Source organism: Bufo bufo, chromosome 4, assembly GCF_905171765.1.
Source record: "Bufo bufo chromosome 4, aBufBuf1.1, whole genome shotgun sequence".
Taxonomy (NCBI): Eukaryota; Metazoa; Chordata; class Amphibia; order Anura; family Bufonidae; genus Bufo; species Bufo bufo.
In genome coordinates, this window is record NC_053392.1 from 11426326 (window position 1) to 11449129 (window position 22804).

The 22804-nt window shown below is 44.8% G+C and overlaps 2 protein-coding genes across 8 annotated transcripts in view; one reads left to right on the forward strand and one right to left on the reverse strand.

Annotated features, from left to right (window-relative positions):
- LOC120998305 (gastrula zinc finger protein XlCGF26.1-like) overlaps positions 1-22804 on the reverse strand; it is a 4064644-nt gene that overhangs the window by 3944667 nt on the left and 97173 nt on the right. Inside the window, exon 7 of one of the 7 annotated variants that reach the window (XM_040428935.1) lies at positions 5270-5275. The exons of the other annotated variants lie outside the window; for them this stretch is intronic. Within the exon in view, the coding sequence (XP_040284869.1) occupies positions 5270-5275 (6 nt within the window). The remainder of the gene's footprint in view (positions 1-5269; positions 5276-22804) is intronic. 7 annotated transcript variants of the gene reach the window in all.
- Positions 1-22804, forward strand: part of LOC120998306 (oocyte zinc finger protein XlCOF7.1-like) — a 1981422-nt gene that overhangs the window by 493854 nt on the left and 1464764 nt on the right. The window lies entirely within an intron of this gene.

The window sequence follows — 22804 nt, forward strand, 5'->3', positions numbered from 1 at the left end:
ACTGTGGGAATCCTCATGGATCCATTCCTCATTCATTCTGACACAAGTGACGTTTTGTACCCTGGAGGAGCACAACTGTGTCTGCTTGGGAGTCACTGACAAACCTCTCTGTACATCTCTCGCCTCATCCTCTCCTTTATCTTCTACACAGACGTCTATGGGATGATACAATCCGATCCCTTACCAAGGAGGCAACCAGTCTTATTTATAACAAGACAGCGTTGTTGCAGGATTCAGAGAGGAAGTTCGTAGGTTTTCCTCTAATAAGATATATTACAAACTGTAGCATTAATTTAAAGAAAAATATTCTACAGTTTTCAAACCAGCACCTGCATCTGAATACGTTAGTAATTGCATGTAATTAAAAATTTAGCATAGGCGCTGAGTTATTCAATAACATGTATCTGTATAGCGCCACCTGCAGTTAGTTTTTTTTCTTATTTCTTTGACCTGCTCACTGAGATGACCGCACATGCTCAGTTTCATCCATGAACTGCTTCCTGAGCTGTGATAGGGTCAGCATGGGCACGCCCCCTGAGCTGTGATAGGGCCAGCATGGACACGCCCCCTGAGCTGTGATAGGGTCAGCATGGGCACGCCCCCTGAGCTGTGATAGGGCCAGCATGGACACGCCCCCTGAGCTGTGATAGGGCCAGCATGGACACGCCCCCTGAGCTGTGATAGGGCCAGCATGGACACGCCACCTGATCTGTGATAGGGCCAGCATGGACACGCCCCCTGAGCTGCAGCAGAAAAGACACTCCCCTCGAGCTGTCGGCCTGATATAAATCTAGCAGAGCAATGAATGAGGAGATCTCTGGATCCATGTGAGGTCCAGGGCTGGTTCTAGCTTTGTTAGAAGGAAATTGTCATGTTCTATATGATGTCTGATTTTCATTTTCATTTTTCATGGGAGAACCCCTTTAAGGTGTGAAATGACAGTGATTATTGGCTCAACCTAGTAGCATCTTTAACTGGTTGACAAAGAAAATCTCATCAAAATATCACTTTTTTTAAAACTCTGTCTATGGAGCAATAATTTTTAACGCTTTATCACAAAAAAAAAAAAGAATCCTGTCCATCGGGGTATTTGTGCTTGAAACCTGGGTATAAAACCCTTCTTATAGGGTTGTTTTTTTTATACTTTCTACTGAGCTCGTCTTCAGCAGAGGAGAGACAGCTCTCAGGGCGAGCCCTCCATTCTCCTTATTTTAAGGATCGGTGAGGGTCTCAGCAGTCGGACCTCCACCAATCAAAACCTTTGCAATCTCACTATGACATATCTACAGGTACGGGTTAAAGGGGTATTCTGGTTATAGAAAGTAATCCCCTATCCCAACAGTACAAGAACGGGAGCGCCATGGAGCACCCTTCAAATGGACAGAGCAGCTGGTTGGAAAAGCACCCTGCCTCATGACAGGACCAGGCAGTGCGAAAGCAGCGAGGGAGGGGATGACCACAGAAAGGAGTGGGACTTGGCTGCAACAAGAGCAATGGCGATGCCCTCATTGCACAAAGAGTCCTAATTAATATATTAGGAAAAAGTATCATAACAGGAATAAATCCTCGGATCAATAAAGGAAAAACAGGTGAAGAACAGACAGGTTACTATGGAAACAGTTCAATAGGTTGGTCATGGGTGACAGATTCTCTATAAGGTCTTTGGGGTGTTTTTTTAAGTCCGACTGCCCCTTATTTTTACTAGGACTATATAGCTGTCCAAAGACCTGGTTTTATACGAGATAGACTGAAAGACAAGTGTAACAGGCGGCCCCCTATCACCATGGACGGTGGGGCTTAAGTGGTCAAACTGGGCTCTCTCAGACCCCGGCCATTAGTGCAGCCGCCAGTGCCCCCCAAAAACCTGATGTTAATCTGAGTGTTCAGCCTGGAGCATGAGAGGATGGAGAGAAGAGCTCGGGGAGGATGTCTATGTGCAGCCACAGCTCCCTCCGCTCCTGTACATAACACAGGGGTCACTGCCCGGAGTGCTCCTTTACTGCAGCTCTAAGGTGGAGCCTCACCTGAAGAAACCTCCCAATTCCCTTCCTCCATTCATGATTCCATACCTGTGGTCACATGGACTGGAATGTCCTCCTCCACCTCACTCTTACACGGGGGATCACCCATCATCCGCTCTTCTTCATCCTCCACTTTAATATCAGTCACATCTTCCCCCTGATTTGTCATCTGTAACAATTCAGTACAATACAGCAGACAGGTGGGAAATCTAACAGGTCCACATAAGAGACCCCCACAATCTATGACCCCTCTATGACTGCAGGACCCTCATATATAGATGTGTATAGGGCTCAGCTCCATCTACCTGATGGTTCTCTGGGAGCTTCTCCTCTGGACAGTCCTGGGAATACAGAGGACGGGGACATCTCTCGGGGGGATTTCTCCTCCTGGATCCATCTGTGTAGACACAAGCACACAGTGACTGAATACATGGCCTCCTGTAGATCTGTCAACACATCTGAGACATTTACCCCCCACTGCACTCCTGAATATCTCACCCTTTCTCTCTATCTCCCGCTATCTATCCTATCGTCCTGTAAAAAAGATCTAGAATAGTCGGGATAACAGAGTCACTAAAGATATCAACTCTTTGGAAAGGCTGAAGGAAGATCTGTCTGGTAGATTCCATGGTTCCATCAGGGATGTTATAACTGCCATAGCTCGTGCTTTCTTCGCCCACCCACCAGTGACTGACAGTTTTCTCCTCAGGTGATGTCTAAAGATAACACTTTGAATCAGTCAGTGGTGAGAGAGAGCGGGACCTCATGAATAACCACAACTCTTCTAGGGAGCAGGCGGCAATCATTATACAGTAAGGTCTCTGCATATAAGCTTATGAGCAACAGACTAATGAACCTAAAGTGTACACACTGCACATGACCGGACTGAGGCTCTAACACGGCCTCTTCTCACCTCGTCTCTTCTTACCTGGTGATGTCAGAGGCCGGGGAGCCTCCATCATGGCCTCCTTGTACAGATCCTGGTGTCCTTCTACATACTCCCACTCCTCCATGGAGAAATAGACCGCCACATCCTGACACCTTACAGGAACCTGACAACACAATGACACCGTCATCACCCAGACCCTTCCAGTGCTGTTACTGGAGAATTTCCCAGTATTCCCAGCAGTGTCACCTCTCCAGTCAGCAGCTCCATCATCTTGTGGGTGAGTTCTAGGATCTTCTGCTCATGTATCAGGGGGGGAGGCTCTGTGATGGGGGTCCTGCTCCACCCTCCTGACTCATGGATGAAGGGAGTCCTCCCCGATATCTTCTTCACTATGGTGTAATCCTGTGGATGGAGAGAGACACTTAGGGAAAGAAGTTCCTTCCTGACTCCAGATCTACACTCAGAATCCCTCCCTGGATCATGGCCCCATCTCCAGTAATCTAGTCACTAGAAGCTGGAATAATATTACCCTCCAGACCTCCAGGCCCCTTCTGGACTCTTCTAGAGAATCCCCCATGACTCCTTCCTCTGGCAGAGAGCTCTATAGTCTCACTGCTCTTACAGTAAAGAATCCTCTTCTATGTTGGTGGAGAAACCTTCTTTCCTCTAGACGTAGTGGAGGCCTCCTTGTTATAGTCCAGTATCATCTAGATGTCAGACTAGTGGTAGAAATCCTCCTCCAGGCCACACTCCGGCCATCTCCTCCTCTGCTTCCTCTCCTCCTGGGTATAACGTGCCTACTTACCTTCTCATGGCTCCTACAACATGACTATTGGTCCCCATGATCCATCACTGACCATACTGGTGGCTGATCTTCAGGTTCTCCATCACTTGGAAGGTCTGGAGGCCGTTCTCCAGGACCCTGGACTCTTCCTATCACTTCCTATGATGGATTCTCCTTCCCGATGTCTGACTTGTTACAGAATACAATAAAGAGGAGAGAAATCTAGAAAAGTTTACCTCTCCGCTCAGCAGGGAGATGATCTCCAAGGTGAGGTCTAATATTCTTCTGCTGATCTCCTTCCTGTCCATCCTTGGTGGTCATTCAGGAGAAGAGGAGAGACCTGGAGGAGCTGGAGGCTTCTAGTACTGCAGGCGCCTTTATGAGGAGAGGAGAGGCTGGAAATCCTCCAGGGACAAGAGCGTTAGTGAGATCCAGAACCGCACTTACTGCTCCTGGAGAGACCCCGCTTCTCAGAGCCCCCAGCACCGGGGATAAAGGGGGATTCTGGAGAAATGGCTGATACCAGAGAGAAGAAGAGGCTCCAGACACCACAGCAGTGACTACCGACCAGGACCTGCTCTGGATCTGCTGCACTGCAAGAGCTGGAGGACCTGGGATGACGTCACCGTCATGTGATCAGTGCAGGGGGCGGAGCTCAGCAGTGGAGAGAAGTTGTAGAGAAGGACCTGTGATGATGTCACCATCATGTGATCAGTGCAGGGGGCGGAGCTCAGCAGTGGAGAGAAGTTGTAGAGAAGGACCTGGGATGACAACACTGTCATGTGATCAGTGCAGGGGGCGGAGCTCAGCAGTGGACAGAAGGACCTGGGATGATGTCATCATCATATGATCAGTGCAGGGGGCGGAGCTCAGAAGTGGTAGGAAAGGACCTGGGATGATGTCATCATCATATGATCAGTGCAGGGGGGGCCTTGATAAGAGTAGAGACGTTGTGGAAGAAATACAAAAAGTCTCATTGGCTAGTGGGCGGAGCCTCCAGAGCAGGAGGGGCGGAGCTCAGCGGCTGAAAAAAGGTGTTGAAGGACCTGTGATGATGTCAACATCATGTGATCAGTGCAGGGGGGTTGTGGGTTGTAATGACAAGAACATGGAGAACCAAAGGATTTAGTGTGAGAGCTAGAACATTCTGGGAGTTGTAGTCCTCTCCTACCTCCTCCTGTAATGTCCTCTGATATCACATAATAACGTCCTGGACATGCTGGAAGTTGTAGTCCTCTCCTTTTCTACCTCCTGTAATGTTCTCTCAGATCACATAATAACAGGCCGGACATGCTGGGAGTTGTAGTCCTCTCCTCTTCTACCTCCTCTTGTCATGTTCTGTGATATCACATAATAGGCTGATCATGCTGGGAGTTGTAGTCCTCTGAGCTCCCGGTGTAGAGATCTCCGGCCGCTGTTCTCATCTCTTCATTATTTTTTTTAAACTCGTTTATCAGAGAAAGTACAAAATTCAAATCAACAAGATGGAAACGGGAAATGGTGTCCGCAGTGTGAACAGGACACGGAGGGAAGCGTGGAGGTCCACCTATCCCGGACACGTGTGCAGAAGGTCACCCAGCTCTCCATACACGAGTCTCCACATCTGAACCTCAGCAGATCTCCTTAGACCAAGAGGAACCGGCTCAAGAACCCCAAACTGTGTGGAATGTACCTGGGCGTCCTCTGTACACCATAAGATGAGATGAGGAGATTCCTCCACAGTTACAGAACGAGCACACCCAACATCCAACGCAGGTGATTCAGGAAGAAAGAGTCCCCTATGGTGTCGCCATACGTCTTCCTCTAATAGTGCTAATAAGCGTTCCTCTGGACAGGCGTCCCTGTTACCCGGGATCTCTTTCCAGAAGTTATGAGTAACAGTCCATACCTCTATCATATGCCAAAAATCACGGCCACGGCTTTCTCCCCTTGCCATAAAAACGAACTGGTGTTAGGTAAGAATGAAGAATAAGGAAAAACTGAAGAAAAAGACGCATAAGGAAGGGCTCTCCATCTGCGCAGAGCGGGAAGGGGGTTGGGAGTTATCTTGTGGGAATATGAAGCTGAGATGAGGCCACTATGAAACTGCTGGCCCGTTCTCGCTGCTGCCATGCTCTCCTGGGCGGGCACAGTTGCCCGTTTTACTAGTTTTTCTCCTGGCACTCCGGCAGTCCAGACCCAGCACTCTTACCCTGTTACCTTGAGATGGACCCAGCTGCCTGAGTCACCGCTGTCCACCATTCTTGTAGGCTGCAGCCTGCTTCTAGGTGGCAAGTCTCCTGTGTTGGTCAGTAGGGCGAACGCGTGCTCACCCTCTGTTGGGATCAGCGTGCATGTTCCTAAATTCTCTCAAGCCAATGTCTGGTCATCTGCAGGTACTTTAGCCACCATGCCCTAGGGAGTGGTGCCTGAGCTGTAGGTGCTCTAGCATGCTAAACCCTGCACAGGTGTTCTGTTCCATTAGTCTGTCCGTATACTGATCTTTACTCAATTCCTGGCTCTGACTCACCTTGGCCTGACCTGTGCCTGATTACCATACTGACCCTTTGCTCCCTGCTCAGGCAGTCAGCATATACCTCTGCACCCAGTCATGCAGCAGCTGTGGGAGCTGGGAACCGGCCCTCAGTGACAGCTGGGATCCCTAAAAAGGAGGCAGGAATGGTCTTTCACCATCCCAAGGGGGATGGCCCAGTAAGGAACTGGTTATTAAGGATATTGGTCGACAGGGACCACAATCAGATGGATCTTTGTCAGGTTTTATTTAAATTATTAGAGTGGCCTCGTAGAAGGAGTCAGGCATTATATGTGTTGAGAAGTATTGGTAAGATGATATCTTGGTATTTGATGTAGACTTCTACCAGAGTCCCGTCGGGCCGGGATTTACCATTAGCCATATCTGTAACTGCCCGGGACAATTAATCAATCAGAAAAGGGGCATCCAATAAAGACTGGTGATTTGATTGCAGGAAGACTTCATCTAAATAAGAAGACAAGACTCAACTTCCAAGTGCTGTCTTTACGAATATATCTCCAGAGGAGGATTGGATTTTTAGGATGGCAGGGGAGACCGGGTGTTTTGTGTACCAGGCGAGCTAGAAGGGAGCTAGGCTGATTCCCCATCTTAAGTGGCCCTATTCGACCTTCTCTTGAAAGATAAGCAAATATTGCCTACCTGCTTCTAAGCATCGGGTCTCAGCTGCATCTGAAGGGTTTGCAATGTGATCCGCCTCTAGTTGTGGGCAGCCAAGTCCTCCTCCTGTCTAAAAGACTTCTTTTTAACAAACGATATAGAAGATTTAATGCAACCTCTAAGATAAGCCTTGAATGTTTCCCACAAATAAAGTGAGGCAGTCAAAGGCTTATTGGCTGTTAGGTCTGAGGTCCGTGCCTGCTGCTGCCCTACTACTCACTATGCTGCCCTGTATACTCTGAAAGCTGCTGTCTCCATTGCTCCAGTCTCTGTTCCCTTAGGGCACACGCATGCTCACCTGTGGCCTCTTAAAGGATAAGTATGCTTATCTACAAATCCAGTGGCTGAGGATCCCTGGGTATATAAGGCATTGTCCCCAAGTAGAGGGTGCCTGAGCTTGAGGTTCCCTGTGACCAGCAAAGACTTGTGCTTCAGCGATTCTCTTGCCTTATCCAGTCTGCGTTCCTGTCTGTGTTCCTGCCATGTACCCATCCTGCCGGTGTACTCCTCATATCACAGTTCACATTTCAGTTGAAGTTTCAGCCGCAAGCTCTCCTAGTATCTCCAGTTCTGCAGTATCAGAGTCTGCTTGGTCTGCTTCTGCGATTGTGGTTTGGTTTCTCTGCATCTCAGCCATCCAGCCAAGTTTCCTACAGTCAGAGGAGGAGATGTTGGGAGGAAGCTTTCTCTGTGTGAGTGTAATGATGATAAATGTGAGTGATTCCAATATTGGAGGAAAGGAGAAGTTTATTGGGTAAAACTGTACAATTGCAAGAAAGCTCTAGGACCGTGTTGGGCACCTCTAGCCTGGACACAAGATGAGATATGACCTCTAGCCTGGATACAAGGTGATATACAGTTGGACGTGAAGGCATACAAGTTTCATATGGTATCCTTTGGCACATTCGCCAACAGATGTTACAGCTGGGCCTGTAGATCCTGCACACTCATAGGTTGCTGAAGCTAGTCCCATCTGGTGCCATAATTCCTGGACTGGAGATAAATCTGGTGGTTGGGCAGAAAATGAGGTGTTGTAATCTGGAGGAGACATTCTGGAAACCCTTGCTGGTTGGAAGTAAGCATTATCCTGCAGATAAATCTCAGTTCTCAGCCCTGCCATGAGAGGAACACATGTGGTGCAGTATGTCCTGCACATATCGCTGAGATGTTAGTGTCCCTCGTATCACTACTGGGGGTCACCGACTATTATATGCAAAGGCTCCCCGATCATCACACCAGCAGTTGGGGCAGTGTGCCTCTCCACAGCAAAGGCAGGATTGAAGCTCTTACTACCAGGCCTCCATACTCATACCCAACTGTTGGTGGATCCCAAACAGAACCTGGACTCATTACTAAAGACGATACAGTTCCAGTCTGTAGCGGCGGCCTCTAGCTCTGTGCGAGTAACTCCCCTTTGGTGTTTTTTCTCCACAAGGCTGGAACACAAAACCACAGCCGTGTGCAAGATCTGCAGGATTAAAATAAGCCATGGGCATTCAAACACAAACATGGGATCCACAGGTCTATTGCAGCATATGAGGCGGCATCACCAGATCCCGTGGGAAGAGAGCACTGGCCAGCATTCCCAATCAGAACAAGTCTGTCCTCCTTTTCCTGGTCTTCGTTGTAGCAGCCAGCCCGCATCCCCAAGCAGTACAGAGTCCTTGCCAACCTCATCAGCAGCTTCTTCTCCTGCTTAGACTCCTCCAGCTTGTCCTCCGCTCCATCGTGAGACGTCCATAATGGAATGTGTGGTCATGAGAAAACTATTCCTGTCCAGCAGTTAGCTTGTGTTCTCACGTAGGCAAGTTGGTGGCGATTACGTTGTTGCAGTACCACGTAGCTGTAGTAAATGTTGCACACTTCCGTGCCTTCACATAAATTTAATATTTTTGGCGTGTGGCCTGGGCAGTGTGCTGTGACTCTTGGCCAGACAAGCAAGGTTTCCACTGCTATAAAGAAAATGTAACTCTCGTCAGTCCACAAATGTGGCGCACCTCCGCACCTTCACCTCAACTTAATTTTTCTGTGGTCGGCAGAGCTGTGTGCTGGGGCTCTTGGCCAGGTAAGCAAGAGTACTGCTGCTATATGGAAAATTTGAGTTGTCTGGCCGCAAGTGTGGCGCTCTTACACACCTTCGCCTAAATTTTAATTTTCTGGCCGTGGTCTGGGCATGTGTGTGTTTTATAGGCAGCATTCTGACCCTATTAAGACATCATTTTTGGACACTTGGTCCCCCAACAAGCCACTGTTTTTTTTCTCATAACCCCGTGTGTGTGTTTAAACACCATCTGCCTCTGATAAGGGACAATTTTTGGAAGCTTTGAAATAGCAGAAGACATGTGCCGGGTCGGTGTCTTCTTAAACACGCTGTTCATTAACGCCGTCATCATGCGTTTATCCACAGCTATGTATGTCAGTGTCACTCTGACATTATTTGCTATCGTTGTCGTGTTCCAGAGCTTACGGAGTGGGGAGATTAAAAGCAAAAATGCATGAAAAGGCCTATAGGGTGTTATATACCAATTTTCAGGGCAATTGGGGCAACCTTGGTTCAGGTAGAATAGATTTGGGTACGAACTGAGCTCTTTGTTTCGAGTAGCAGACAAACACTTTCCCTCTGTGCTCCTCCTCTTCTATCTAGAGAGGTCTCCTGTCTGTGTTCGGACTTTCAAACAGGCGACAACGCTCTTAGGCCAGTTTCAGATGAAGTGAGAAACAGGCTCCATGTAAAATGAGCCTTTAGATTTTTAGTAGACTCTTTTCCCATACTTTTGTGTATTTCACAAATAGCCAATTTACGGTAACCTGTTGGGCAGTAGAACACTTTAAGGTATTTAACTATTTTCTGTGTTCTTGAAAATGATTAAAAAGACTATTACACTCAAGAGTCAAGGGAAGCCAGACATTGAAGAAAACAAGCATTGAGGAAAGAAGGTTTCTCCATCAACATAGAAGGGGAGTCTTTACTGTAAGAGCAGTAAGACTATGGACTCTTTACTGTAAGAGCAGTGAGACTATGGACTCTTTACTGTAAGAGCAGTGAGACTATGGACTCTTTACTGTAAGAGCAGTGAGACTATGGACTCTACTGTAAGAGCAGTGATACTATGGACTCTTTACTGTAAGAGCAGTGAGACTGTGGACTCTTTACTGTAAGAGCAGTGAGACTCTGGACTCTTTACTGTAAGAACCGTGAGACTATGGACTCTTTACTGTAAGAGCAGTGAGACTATGGACTCTATACTGTAAGAGCAGTGAGACTATGGACTCTTTACTGTAAGAGCAGTGAGACTATGGACTCTTTACTGTAAGAGCAGTGAGACTATGGACTCTTTACTGTAAGAGCAGTGAGACTATGGACTCTTTACTGTAAGAGCAGCGAGACTATGGACTCTATACTGTAAGAGCAGTGAGACTATGGACTCTGTACTGTAAGAGCAGTGAGACTATGGACTCTTTACTGTAAGAGTAGTGAGACTATGGACTCTTTACTGTAAGAGCAGTGAGACTATGGACTCTTTACTGTAAGAGCGGTGAGACTATGGACTCTATACTGTAAGAGTAGTGAGACTATGGACTCTATACTGTAAGAGCAGTGAGACTATGGACTCTTTACTGTAAGAGCGGTGAGACTATGGACTCTTTACTGTAAGAGCAGTGAGACTATGGACTCTTTACTGTAAGAGCAGTGAGACTATGGACTATTTACTGTAAGAGCAGTGAGACTATGGACTCTTTACTGTAAGAGCAGTGAGACTATGGACTCTTTACTGTAAGAGCAGTGAGACTATGGACTCTTTACTGTAAGAGCAGTGAGACTATGGACTCTATACTGTAAGAGCAGTGAGACTATGGACTCTTTACTGTAAGAGCAGTGAGACTATGGACTCTTTACTGTAAGAGCAATGAGACTATGGACTCTATACTGTAAGAGCAGTGAGACTATGGACTCTTTACTGTAAGAGCAGTGAGACTATGGACTCTTTACTGTAAGAGCAGTGAGACTATGGACTCTTTACTGTAAGAGCAGTGAGGCTATGGGCTCTTTACTGTAAGAGCAGTGAGACTATGGACTCTTTACTGTAAGAGCAGTGAGACTATGGACTCTATACTGTAAGAGCAGTGAGACTATAGACTCTTTACTGTAAGAGCAGTGAGACTATGGACTCTTTAGTGTAAGAGCAGTGAGACTATGGACTCTTTACTGTAAGAGCGGTGAGACTGTGGACTCTTTACTGTAAGAGCGGTGAGACTATGGACTCTTTACTGTAAGAGCAGTGAGACTATGGACTCTTTACTGTAAGAGCAGTGAGACTGTACACTCTTTACTGTAAGAGCAGTGAGACTGTGGACTCTTTACTGTAAGAGCAGTGAGACTATGGACTCTTTACTGTAAGAGCAGTGAGACTGTGGACTCTTTACTGTAAGAGCAGTGAGACTGTGGACTCTTTACTGTAAGAGCAGTCAGACTATGGACTCTTTACTGTAAGAGCAGTGAGACTATGGACTCTTTACTGTAAGAGCAGTGAGACCATGGACTCTTTACTGTAAGAGCAGTGAGACTATGGACTCTTTACTGTAAGAGCAGTTAGACTATGGACTCTTTACTGTAAGAGCAGTGAGACTATGGACTCTTTACTGTAAGAGCAGTGAGACTATGGACTCTACTGTAAGAGCAGTGAGACTATGGACTCTTTACTGTAAGAGCAGTGAGACTGTGGACTCTTTACTGTAAGAGCAGTGAGACTATGGACTCTATCCTGTAAGAGCAGTGAGACAATGGACTCTTTACTGTAAGAGCAGTGAGACTGTGGACTCTTTACTGTAAGAGCAGTGAGACTGTGGACTCTTTACTGTAAGAGCAGTGAGACTATGGACTCTTTACTGTAAGAGCAGTGAGACCATGGACTCTTTACTGTAAGAGCAGTGAGACTATGGACTATTTACTGTAAGATCAGTGAGACTATGTACTCTTTACTGTAAGAGCAGTGAGACTGTGGACTCTTTACTGTAAGAGCAGTGAGACTATGGACTCTTTACTGTAAGAGCAGTGAGACTATGGACTCTATACTGTAAGAGCAGTGAGACTATGGACTCTGTACTGTAAGAGCAGTGAGACTATGGACTCTTTACTGTAAGAGCAGTGAGACTATGGGACTATTTACTGTAAGAGCAGTGAGACTATGGACTCTTTACTGTAAGAGCAGTAAGACTGTGGACTCTTTACTGTAAGAGCAGTGAGACTATGGACTCTTTACTGTAAGAGCAGTGAGACTATGGACTCTTTACTGTAAGAGCAGTGAGACTATGGACTCTATACTGTAAGATCAGTGAGACTATGGACTCTTCACTGTAAGAGCAGTGAGACTATGGACTTTTTACTGTAAGAGCAGTGAGACTATGGACTCTTTACTGTAAGAGCAGTGAGACTATGGACTCTTTACTGTAAGAGCAGTGAGACTATGGACTCTTTACTGTAAGAGCAGTGAGACTATGGACTCTTTACTGTAAGAGCAGTGAGACTATGGACTCTTTACTGTAAGAGCAGTGAGACTATGGACTCTTTACTGTAAGAGCAGTGAGACTATGGACTCTTTACTGTAAGAGCAGTGAGACTATGGACTCTTTACTGTAAGAGCAGTGAGACTATGGACTCTTTACTGTAAGAGCAGTGAGACTATGGACTCTTTACTGTAAGAGCAGTGAGACTATGGACTCTTCACTGTAAGAGCAGTGAGACTATGGACTCTTCACTGTAAGAGCAGTGAGACTGTGGACTCTTTACTGTAAGAGCAGTGAGACTGTGGACTCTTTACTGTAAGAGCAGTCAGACTGTGGACTCTTTACTGTAAGAGCAGTGAGACTATGGACTCTTTACTGTAAGAGCAGTGAGACCATGGACTCTTTTCTGTAAGAGCAGTGAGACCATGGACTCTTTACTGTAAGAGCAGTTAGACTATGGACTCTTTACTGTAAGAGCAGTGAGACTATGGACTCTTTACTGTAAGAGCAGTGAGACTATGGACTCTACTGTAAGAGCAGTGAGACTATGGACTCTTTACTGTAAGAGCAGTGAGACTGTGGACTCTTTACTGTAAGAGCAGTGAGACTATGGACTCTATACTGTAAGAGCAGTGAGACTATGGACTCTTTACTGTAAGAGCAGTGAGACTGTGGACTCTTTACTGTAAGAGCAGTGAGACTGTGGACTCTTTACTGTAAGAGCAGTGAGACTATGGACTCTTTACTGTAAGAGCAGTGAGACCATGGACTCTTTACTGTAAGAGCAGTGAGACTATGGACTATTTACTGTAAGATCAGTGAGACTATGTACTCTTTACTGTAAGAGCAGTGAGACTGTGGACTCTTTACTGTAAGAGCAGTGAGACTATGGACTCTTTACTGTAAGAGCAGTGAGACTATGGACTCTATACTGTAAGAGCAGTGAGACTATGGACTCTGTACTGTAAGAGCAGTGAGACTATGGACTCTTTACTGTAAGAGCAATGAGACTATGGACTCTTTACTGTAAGAGCAGTGAGACTGTGGACTCTTTACTGTAAGAGCAGTGAGACTATGGACTCTTTACTGTAAGAGCAGTGAGACTATGGACTCTTTACTGTAAGAGCAGTGAGACTATGGACTCTATACTGTAAGAGCAGTGAGACTATGGACTCTTCACTGTAAGAGCAGTGAGACTATGGACTTTTTACTGTAAGAGCAGTGAGACTATGGACTATTTACTGTAAGATCAGTGAGACTATGTACTCTTTACTGTAAGAGCAGTGAGACTGTGGACTCTTTACTGTAAGAGCAGTGAGACTATGGACTCTTTACTGTAAGAGCAGTGAGACTATGGACTCTATACTGTAAGAGCAGTGAGACTATGGACTCTGTACTGTAAGAGCAGTGAGACTATGGACTCTTTACTGTAAGAGCAGTGAGACTATGGACTCTTTACTGTAAGAGCGGTGAGACTATGGACTCTATACTGTAAGAGTAGTGAGACTATGGACTCTATACTGTAAGAGCAGTGAGACTATGGACTCTTTACTGTAAGAGCGGTGAGACTATGGACTCTTTACTGTAAGAGCAGTGAGACTATGGACTCTTTACTGTAAGAGCAGTGAGACTATGGACTATTTACTGTAAGAGCAGTGAGACTATGGACTCTTTACTGTAAGAGCAGTGAGACTATGGACTCTTTACTGTAAGAGCAGTGAGACTATGGACTCTTTACTGTAAGAGCAGTGAGACTATGGACTCTATACTGTAAGAGCAGTGAGACTATGGACTCTTTACTGTAAGAGCAGTGAGACTATGGACTCTTTACTGTAAGAGCAATGAGACTATGGACTCTATACTGTAAGAGCAGTGAGACTATGGACTCTTTACTGTAAGAGCAGTGAGACTATGGACTCTTTACTGTAAGAGCAGTGAGACTATGGACTCTTTACTGTAAGAGCAGTGAGGCTATGGGCTCTTTACTGTAAGAGCAGTGAGACTATGGACTCTTTACTGTAAGAGCAGTGAGACTATGGACTCTATACTGTAAGAGCAGTGAGACTATAGACTCTTTACTGTAAGAGCAGTGAGACTATGGACTCTTTAGTGTAAGAGCAGTGAGACTATGGACTCTTTACTGTAAGAGCGGTGAGACTGTGGACTCTTTACTGTAAGAGCGGTGAGACTATGGACTCTTTACTGTAAGAGCAGTGAGACTATGGACTCTTTACTGTAAGAGCAGTGAGACTGTACACTCTTTACTGTAAGAGCAGTGAGACTGTGGACTCTTTACTGTAAGAGCAGTGAGACTATGGACTCTTTACTGTAAGAGCAGTGAGACTGTGGACTCTTTACTGTAAGAGCAGTGAGACTGTGGACTCTTTACTGTAAGAGCAGTCAGACTATGGACTCTTTACTGTAAGAGCAGTGAGACTATGGACTCTTTACTGTAAGAGCAGTGAGACCATGGACTCTTTACTGTAAGAGCAGTGAGACTATGGACTCTTTACTGTAAGAGCAGTTAGACTATGGACTCTTTACTGTAAGAGCAGTGAGACTATGGACTCTTTACTGTAAGAGCAGTGAGACTATGGACTCTACTGTAAGAGCAGTGAGACTATGGACTCTTTACTGTAAGAGCAGTGAGACTGTGGACTCTTTACTGTAAGAGCAGTGAGACTATGGACTCTATCCTGTAAGAGCAGTGAGACAATGGACTCTTTACTGTAAGAGCAGTGAGACTGTGGACTCTTTACTGTAAGAGCAGTGAGACTGTGGACTCTTTACTGTAAGAGCAGTGAGACTATGGACTCTTTACTGTAAGAGCAGTGAGACCATGGACTCTTTACTGTAAGAGCAGTGAGACTATGGACTATTTACTGTAAGATCAGTGAGACTATGTACTCTTTACTGTAAGAGCAGTGAGACTGTGGACTCTTTACTGTAAGAGCAGTGAGACTATGGACTCTTTACTGTAAGAGCAGTGAGACTATGGACTCTATACTGTAAGAGCAGTGAGACTATGGACTCTGTACTGTAAGAGCAGTGAGACTATGGACTCTTTACTGTAAGAGCAGTGAGACTATGGGACTATTTACTGTAAGAGCAGTGAGACTATGGACTCTTTACTGTAAGAGCAGTAAGACTGTGGACTCTTTACTGTAAGAGCAGTGAGACTATGGACTCTTTACTGTAAGAGCAGTGAGACTATGGACTCTTTACTGTAAGAGCAGTGAGACTATGGACTCTATACTGTAAGAGCAGTGAGACTATGGACTCTTCACTGTAAGAGCAGTGAGACTATGGACTTTTTACTGTAAGAGCAGTGAGACTATGGACTCTTTACTGTAAGAGCAGTGAGACTATGGACTCTTTACTGTAAGAGCAGTGAGACTATGGACTCTTTACTGTAAGAGCAGTGAGACTATGGACTCTTTACTGTAAGAGCAGTGAGACTATGGACTCTTTACTGTAAGAGCAGTGAGACTATGGACTCTTTACTGTAAGAGCAGTGAGACTATGGACTCTTTACTGTAAGAGCAGTGAGACTATGGACTCTTTACTGTAAGAGCAGTGAGACTATGGACTCTTTACTGTAAGAGCAGTGAGACTATGGACTCTTTACTGTAAGAGCAGTGAGACTATGGACTCTTCACTGTAAGAGCAGTGAGACTATGGACTCTTCACTGTAAGAGCAGTGAGACTGTGGACTCTTTACTGTAAGAGCAGTGAGACTGTGGACTCTTTACTGTAAGAGCAGTCAGACTGTGGACTCTTTACTGTAAGAGCAGTGAGACTATGGACTCTTTACTGTAAGAGCAGTGAGACCATGGACTCTTTTCTGTAAGAGCAGTGAGACCATGGACTCTTTACTGTAAGAGCAGTTAGACTATGGACTCTTTACTGTAAGAGCAGTGAGACTATGGACTCTTTACTGTAAGAGCAGTGAGACTATGGACTCTACTGTAAGAGCAGTGAGACTATGGACTCTTTACTGTAAGAGCAGTGAGACTGTGGACTCTTTACTGTAAGAGCAGTGAGACTATGGACTCTATACTGTAAGAGCAGTGAGACTATGGACTCTTTACTGTAAGAGCAGTGAGACTGTGGACTCTTTACTGTAAGAGCAGTGAGACTGTGGACTCTTTACTGTAAGAGCAGTGAGACTATGGACTCTTTACTGTAAGAGCAGTGAGACCATGGACTCTTTACTGTAAGAGCAGTGAGACTATGGACTATTTACTGTAAGATCAGTGAGACTATGTACTCTTTACTGTAAGAGCAGTGAGACTGTGGACTCTTTACTGTAAGAGCAGTGAGACTATGGACTCTTTACTGTAAGAGCAGTGAGACTATGGACTCTATACTGTAAGAGCAGTGAGACTATGGACTCTGTACTGTAAGAGCAGTGAGACTATGGACTCTTTACTGTAAGAGCAATGAGACTATGGACTCTTTACTGTAAGAGCAGTGAGACTGTGGACTCTTTACTGTAAGAGCAGTGAGACTATGGACTCTTTACTGTAAGAGCAGTGAGACTATGGACTCTTTACTGTAAGAGCAGTGAGACTATGGACTCTATACTGTAAGAGCAGTGAGACTATGGACTCTTCACTGTAAGAGCAGTGAGACTATGGACTTTTTACTGTAAGAGCAGTGAGACTATGGACTATTTACTGTAAGATCAGTGAGACTATGTACTCTTTACTGTAAGAGCAGTGAGACTGTGGACTCTTTACTGTAAGAGCAGTGAGACTATGGACTCTTTACTGTAAGAGCAGTGAGACTATGGACTCTATACTGTAAGAGCAGTGAGACTATGGACTCTGTACTGTAAGAGCAGTGAGACTATGGACTCTTTACTGTAAGAGCAGTGAGACTATGGACTCTTTACTGTAAGAGCAGTGAGACTGTGGACTCTTTACTGTAAGAGCAGTGAGACTGTGGACTCTTTACTGTAAGAGCAGTGAGACTATGGACTCTTTACTGTAAGAGCAGTGAGACTATGGACTCTATACTGTAAGAGCAGTGAGACTATGGACTCTTCACTGTAAGAGCAGTGAGACTATGGACTTTTTACTGTAAGAGCAGTGAGACTATGGACTCTTTACTGTAAGAGCAGTAAGACTATGGACTCTTTACTGTAAGAGCAGTGAGACTATGGACTCTTTACTGTAAGAGCAGTGAGACTATGGACTCTTTACTGTAAGAGCAGTGAGACTATGGACTCTTTACTGTAAGAGCAGTGAGACTATGGACTCTTTACTGTAAGAGCAGTGAGACTATGGACTCTTTACTGTAAGAGCAGTGAGACTATGGACTCTATACTGTAAGAGCAGTGAGACTATGGACTCTTTACTGTAAGAGCAGTGAGACTATGGACTCTTTACTGTAAGATCAGTGAGACTATGGACTCTTTACTGTAAGAGCAGTGAGACTATGGACTCTTCACTGTAAGAGCAGTGAGACTATGGACTCTATACTGTAAGAGCAGTAAGACTATGGACTTTTTACTGTAAGAGCAGTGAGACTATGGACTCTATACTGTAAGAGCAGTGAGACTATGGACTCCTTACTGTAAGAGCAGTGAGACTATGGGCTCTTTAAGAGCAGTGAGACTATGGACTCTTTACGGTAAGAGCAGTGAGACTATGGACTCTTTACGGTAAGAGCAGTGAGACTATGGACTCTTTACTGTAAGAGCAGTGAGACTATGGACTCTTTACTGTAAGAGCAGTGAGACTATGGACTCTTTACGGTAAGAGCAGTTAGACTATGGACTCTTTACGGTAAGAGCAGTTAGACTATGGAACTCTCTGCCTGAGTAGGTGGTGATGGGGATTCACTATAAGAGTTCAGGAGGGGCCTGGATGTATTTCTGGAGTGTAATAATATTACAGGTTATAGTTACTAGAGAGGGGTCGTTGATGCAGATAGTTATTCTGATGCCTGAGCGAAGTCGGGAAGGAATTTTTCCCCTAAAATGAAGAAAATTGGCTTTAACTTCATGGATTTTTTTGCCTGGATCAACTTTGCAGGATAACAGGCCGAACTGGATGGATGTCTCTTTTCAGCCTTACAAACCATGTTACTTACTATGATCTCACATCCAAGTCTTTACTTTCTCTGTTGATTCTCACAGAAATAAGGAAAATTTTGGTCAAATAATTTGTCATCAGATACATTAAAAGGGTTGGCCAGGATTTTAATATTGATGGCCTATACTCATGATAGGACATCAATATGTGATTGGCGGGGTACAACACCCGAACAGGTCAATGTAGATAGAGCGCTGGAAGTCAGTGCTGGGACTTCACAACTCCATCCATTGTTCAGTGGACGGAGCTAGTAACTGCAGTGCTGCTCGTCCTCACTTCAGTATCCCGAGCATAGGCCATCAACAGCAAAATTCTGGAAAACCCATTTAAGGAATAGGTTATCAATAGAAAGAGCCAGATGGTCAGATATTCATGTCAGACGACTGCTCAAATTGTAAACAAGCTAAAGGGAGTTTGTCACCAGGAAATTCTTAAACCTGGTACAGTTTCTTGTAGGGCTAGCTCAGCTGAATGTAATCATACCTGTCACTTGGTGATTCTGGAGAAAAGGTGCTTATAAGCCCTATGCAAATGAACAGTTAAATACAGACAGTGGGTTCAAGCTAATCCACACAACCTTGTTCCTCCTGCTTCCTCTGCCAATCCCTCTCTTCTCCTTCTTGAATGGTAGGGCCAGGCGAGATGATTATACAAGAACCAGGCCAAGATAGCATTCAAGGACCTTTTAGGGCCATATGTTATAGGGGTTGGTCACTTTGTAACTAAGTTTCTTACTGAAACTTGTGTGTAATGGCATGAGAACATTCTAAAAGGCCTCCAGGCCTACCTTGGCCCGCATGGATTTGCCCCTCTTTGATGCCGTTGAGTAGCTGTGTAAACAGATGGCAATGTCCGAAGCCTTTCCAGAATTCTGTTTCTTCCTTCTACTGCGCATGCGCTGAATGCGGTCAGCACAGGAGCAGATATTGGACGTCCACAGCTTCCCTAGCTCTGGGTTGTGTCTGGATTCCCACTAACATGGAGAAAATCTTGTATTAGTATTTTGTAAGCCAAAACAGCGAGCAGAACATAATGGAGAAAATTGTAATGGAAGGATTACACATCTTCAATGTTCTGGATCTACTCCTAGTTTTATCTCACAAATACTGGCAGGGCATAGAGGGTTAACATAGGGTCACTTTACTTCTATCTCAAGAATGCAGGAGGTTGGCAATCTACTGCTCATTATAGTAGGTTGGGTGGGTACAGTTACATGTTACTTAAACACGTCAGCTGTTTCTACTCATTCATAAACTTAGAGTAATCCAACATGAACATGAACTTGTACATGCAGTCTATGAGCAGTAATGTATGTATTGCATCGTGTCACTGGATTAGTGTACACACACACACACAGGGGGGAGGATAGTGACCACTGCGCTCCACCCTTACCCCTGGCCCTGCCTACTTGTCTCGCAAGTCCTAACGACAGGGGACAACTGGACGCAGCCCATAACTTGGAATAAGTGCTGGGAGGACAGACCAGACAAACAACAGGACGTGAACGGACCGAGTCAATACCAGGAGATCAACGAAGTACAAATGGAGCAAGCAGAGAATAGTCAGGAGAAGCCGGGGTCATAAATACCAGGAGTGTCGTGAAGTACCAAAGGGGTCAGCAGTGGATCGTCAGGAGATAGCCGGGATCAGAATACCAGGAGAGCAGCGAAGTACAAATGGAGCAGGCAGAGGATCGTCAGAAAATAGCAGAAGGTAAGTACGCCAGGTAATGCAAATTCACAGCAGGAACTTAAATGACAGACAACCTGTGGCCATCAGGCTGCTTGTGTAGATACCGAGTAACAGGGGTCATGTGACGTAGCCAGCGTCACATGACTCGCCCTGTTGTGAATGGCTGAGCACCGAGTGCCCAGCTCGGTGCTCAGGCTTCATTAGGTTGCTGGGGGAACCGAGGATGCCGGCCGCGCTGAGGAGACGTGCACGGCCGGGTCCGTCCCGCCCCCATCACCTAGGAGACGAGGACGCTGCACGCGTCCTCGCTCCTGTACAGAGGCGGGCGCCGTCGGCGCTGTGGAGAATCAGCGCATCGGCGGCGCCCCGTGACAATTAGACTGTAGGGGCACGCCTAGCACTTTTGTTATACATAACGAAATGTCTGGGGCTGAGTAGAAGTCCTTGCACGTATTATCTCTGAATTTGTGTCTGTTAGTTCTCCCGGCCGGACCTCAAATTACCTTACCCCTAGAAGGAACCTTAGGATTTGAAGCTGACAGACAATAGTTGAGGTCCATTGTTTAGGTATCATGCCTAAATTCGACAATACTGATGTAAGATATTGACCAGAATACACACGTGTGAATGAGGCTTTAAAATAAACGCCTGCTGGAGGCAGAACCAGGTATTCAAGACACAAAACAAATGCCAGATCTGGGAATTTGTTTTTGTATAACAAACTACAGAAAATGCTTTTTTTTTTTTTTTAAATAATAATTCCATTGCCTTTATCTTTCTCTTCTGTATGAGGATCACATTTGGACATGTCTACATATGTGACATAAAACTCTACATAGGGAGTCCTTCCTTTTTCATTCTGGAGTCTCCTGCAGTGTGGGTGGAGGTATGAATTACACTAAGAAGAAGCAAAGTTTATGGGGACAATCTTCTTCCTCATATCCACAATGCTTTTCCTCCAGTTTCTCGTCACTGTTGACTTTAGGTTAATATCATTTAGATGTTTGGCAGATCCAGGTGAATTCCACCTAAAGATAAGCCATTTTATTAGCTGCATAATGCTTGTGAATAAAACCTTTTTTCATCTATTAGCATATGTCCCACATTTCAAACAATAGTTTCTTCGCCGTGTGATTTCTCTGAGGAGTTTCAAAATTTGAAGTCTTTGAAAAACATCTAGATAAATTTCATTAAAATGGGGTATCTCCTGCGTGAATCTTCTGATGATCTCGAAGGTTGGCTTTAGCACTAAAACATTTCCCACATTCTGAACATAAATACAGTTTCTCTCCTGTGTGAGTTCTATGATGATCTCGAAGCTTAGCATTAGTAATAAAACACTTCCCACATTCTGAACATGAATATGGCTTCTCTCCTGTGTGAATTCTCTCATGCATAACAAGATGTGATTTATCTGTAAAACATTTTCTACATACAGAACATGTAAACGGCCTCTCTCCTGTGTGAATTCTCCTATGTTTTACAAGACTTGATTTATTTGTAAAACATTTTCCACAAAGCGAACATGGATAAGGCTTCTCTCCTGTGTGAATTCTCTCATGTTTCACAAGACTTGACTTATTTGTAAAACATTTCCCACATAGTAAACATGGATACGGCTTCTCTCCTGTGTGACTTCTTTGATGTGTAACAAGATCTGATTTGTTCGTAAAACATTTCCCACATTCTGGACATGCAAATGGTTTCTCTCCTGTGTGAATTCTTTTATGTCTCACAAGATCTGATTTATTGGTAAAACATTTTCCACATTCAGAACATGAAAATGGCTTCTCCCCTGTGTGAATTCGCTCATGTTTAACAAGATCTGATTTATTTGTGAAACACTTTCCACATTCTGAACATGAATGCATCTTCTCTCCTGTGTGTATTCTCTCATGTGCAACAAGATCTGACTTATACATGAAACATTTCCCACATTCTGAACATGAATATGGCTTCTCTCCTGTGTGAATTTTCTGATGTGATAAAAGATTGGATTTATCTATAAAACATTTCCCACATTGTGAACATGAAAATGGCTTCTCGCCGGTGTGAACTTTTGTGTGTATAAAGAGACCGGAGCTTCTTGAAAACTGTTTTCCACATTCACCACATTGATACCTTTTTACTCCTTTCTGCCCGGTACTTGTGGCAACAATCTGTGATTGGTCAGGAGAAGGTTCCTCATAAGTAAGGGGATTATATGATAGATGTGGACTTGTAGTAATAATCTTTGATTGGTCAGGAGGAGGTTCCTCGTGATTAGGGAGATTAGATGACAGATCTGTAAATCCTGGATGTAAGTTATAGGTTATGAGATTTTCTTGTGAAGATTGGCAAATGATGAAATTTCCCTCAGAGTTCTGACTGGAATCTTCTGATAGGATTAAAAAAAGATTTCATGATTTTTTTTTAAACAAAGTAAATAAATGTATAACCTTATTAGGCTGGAAACACATATGCAGAATTTCAATATATTGCAGATGTCACACTTGGGTCGCACTAACTTGACATCTGGCATCATTGTTGACTGCCTCTAGAACCAGACTTGAAGGATGACCACTAAACATTATTTTTAGAATCTCCATTTACCCGCTTCAGGAGTGAGTCCAGAATACAGCA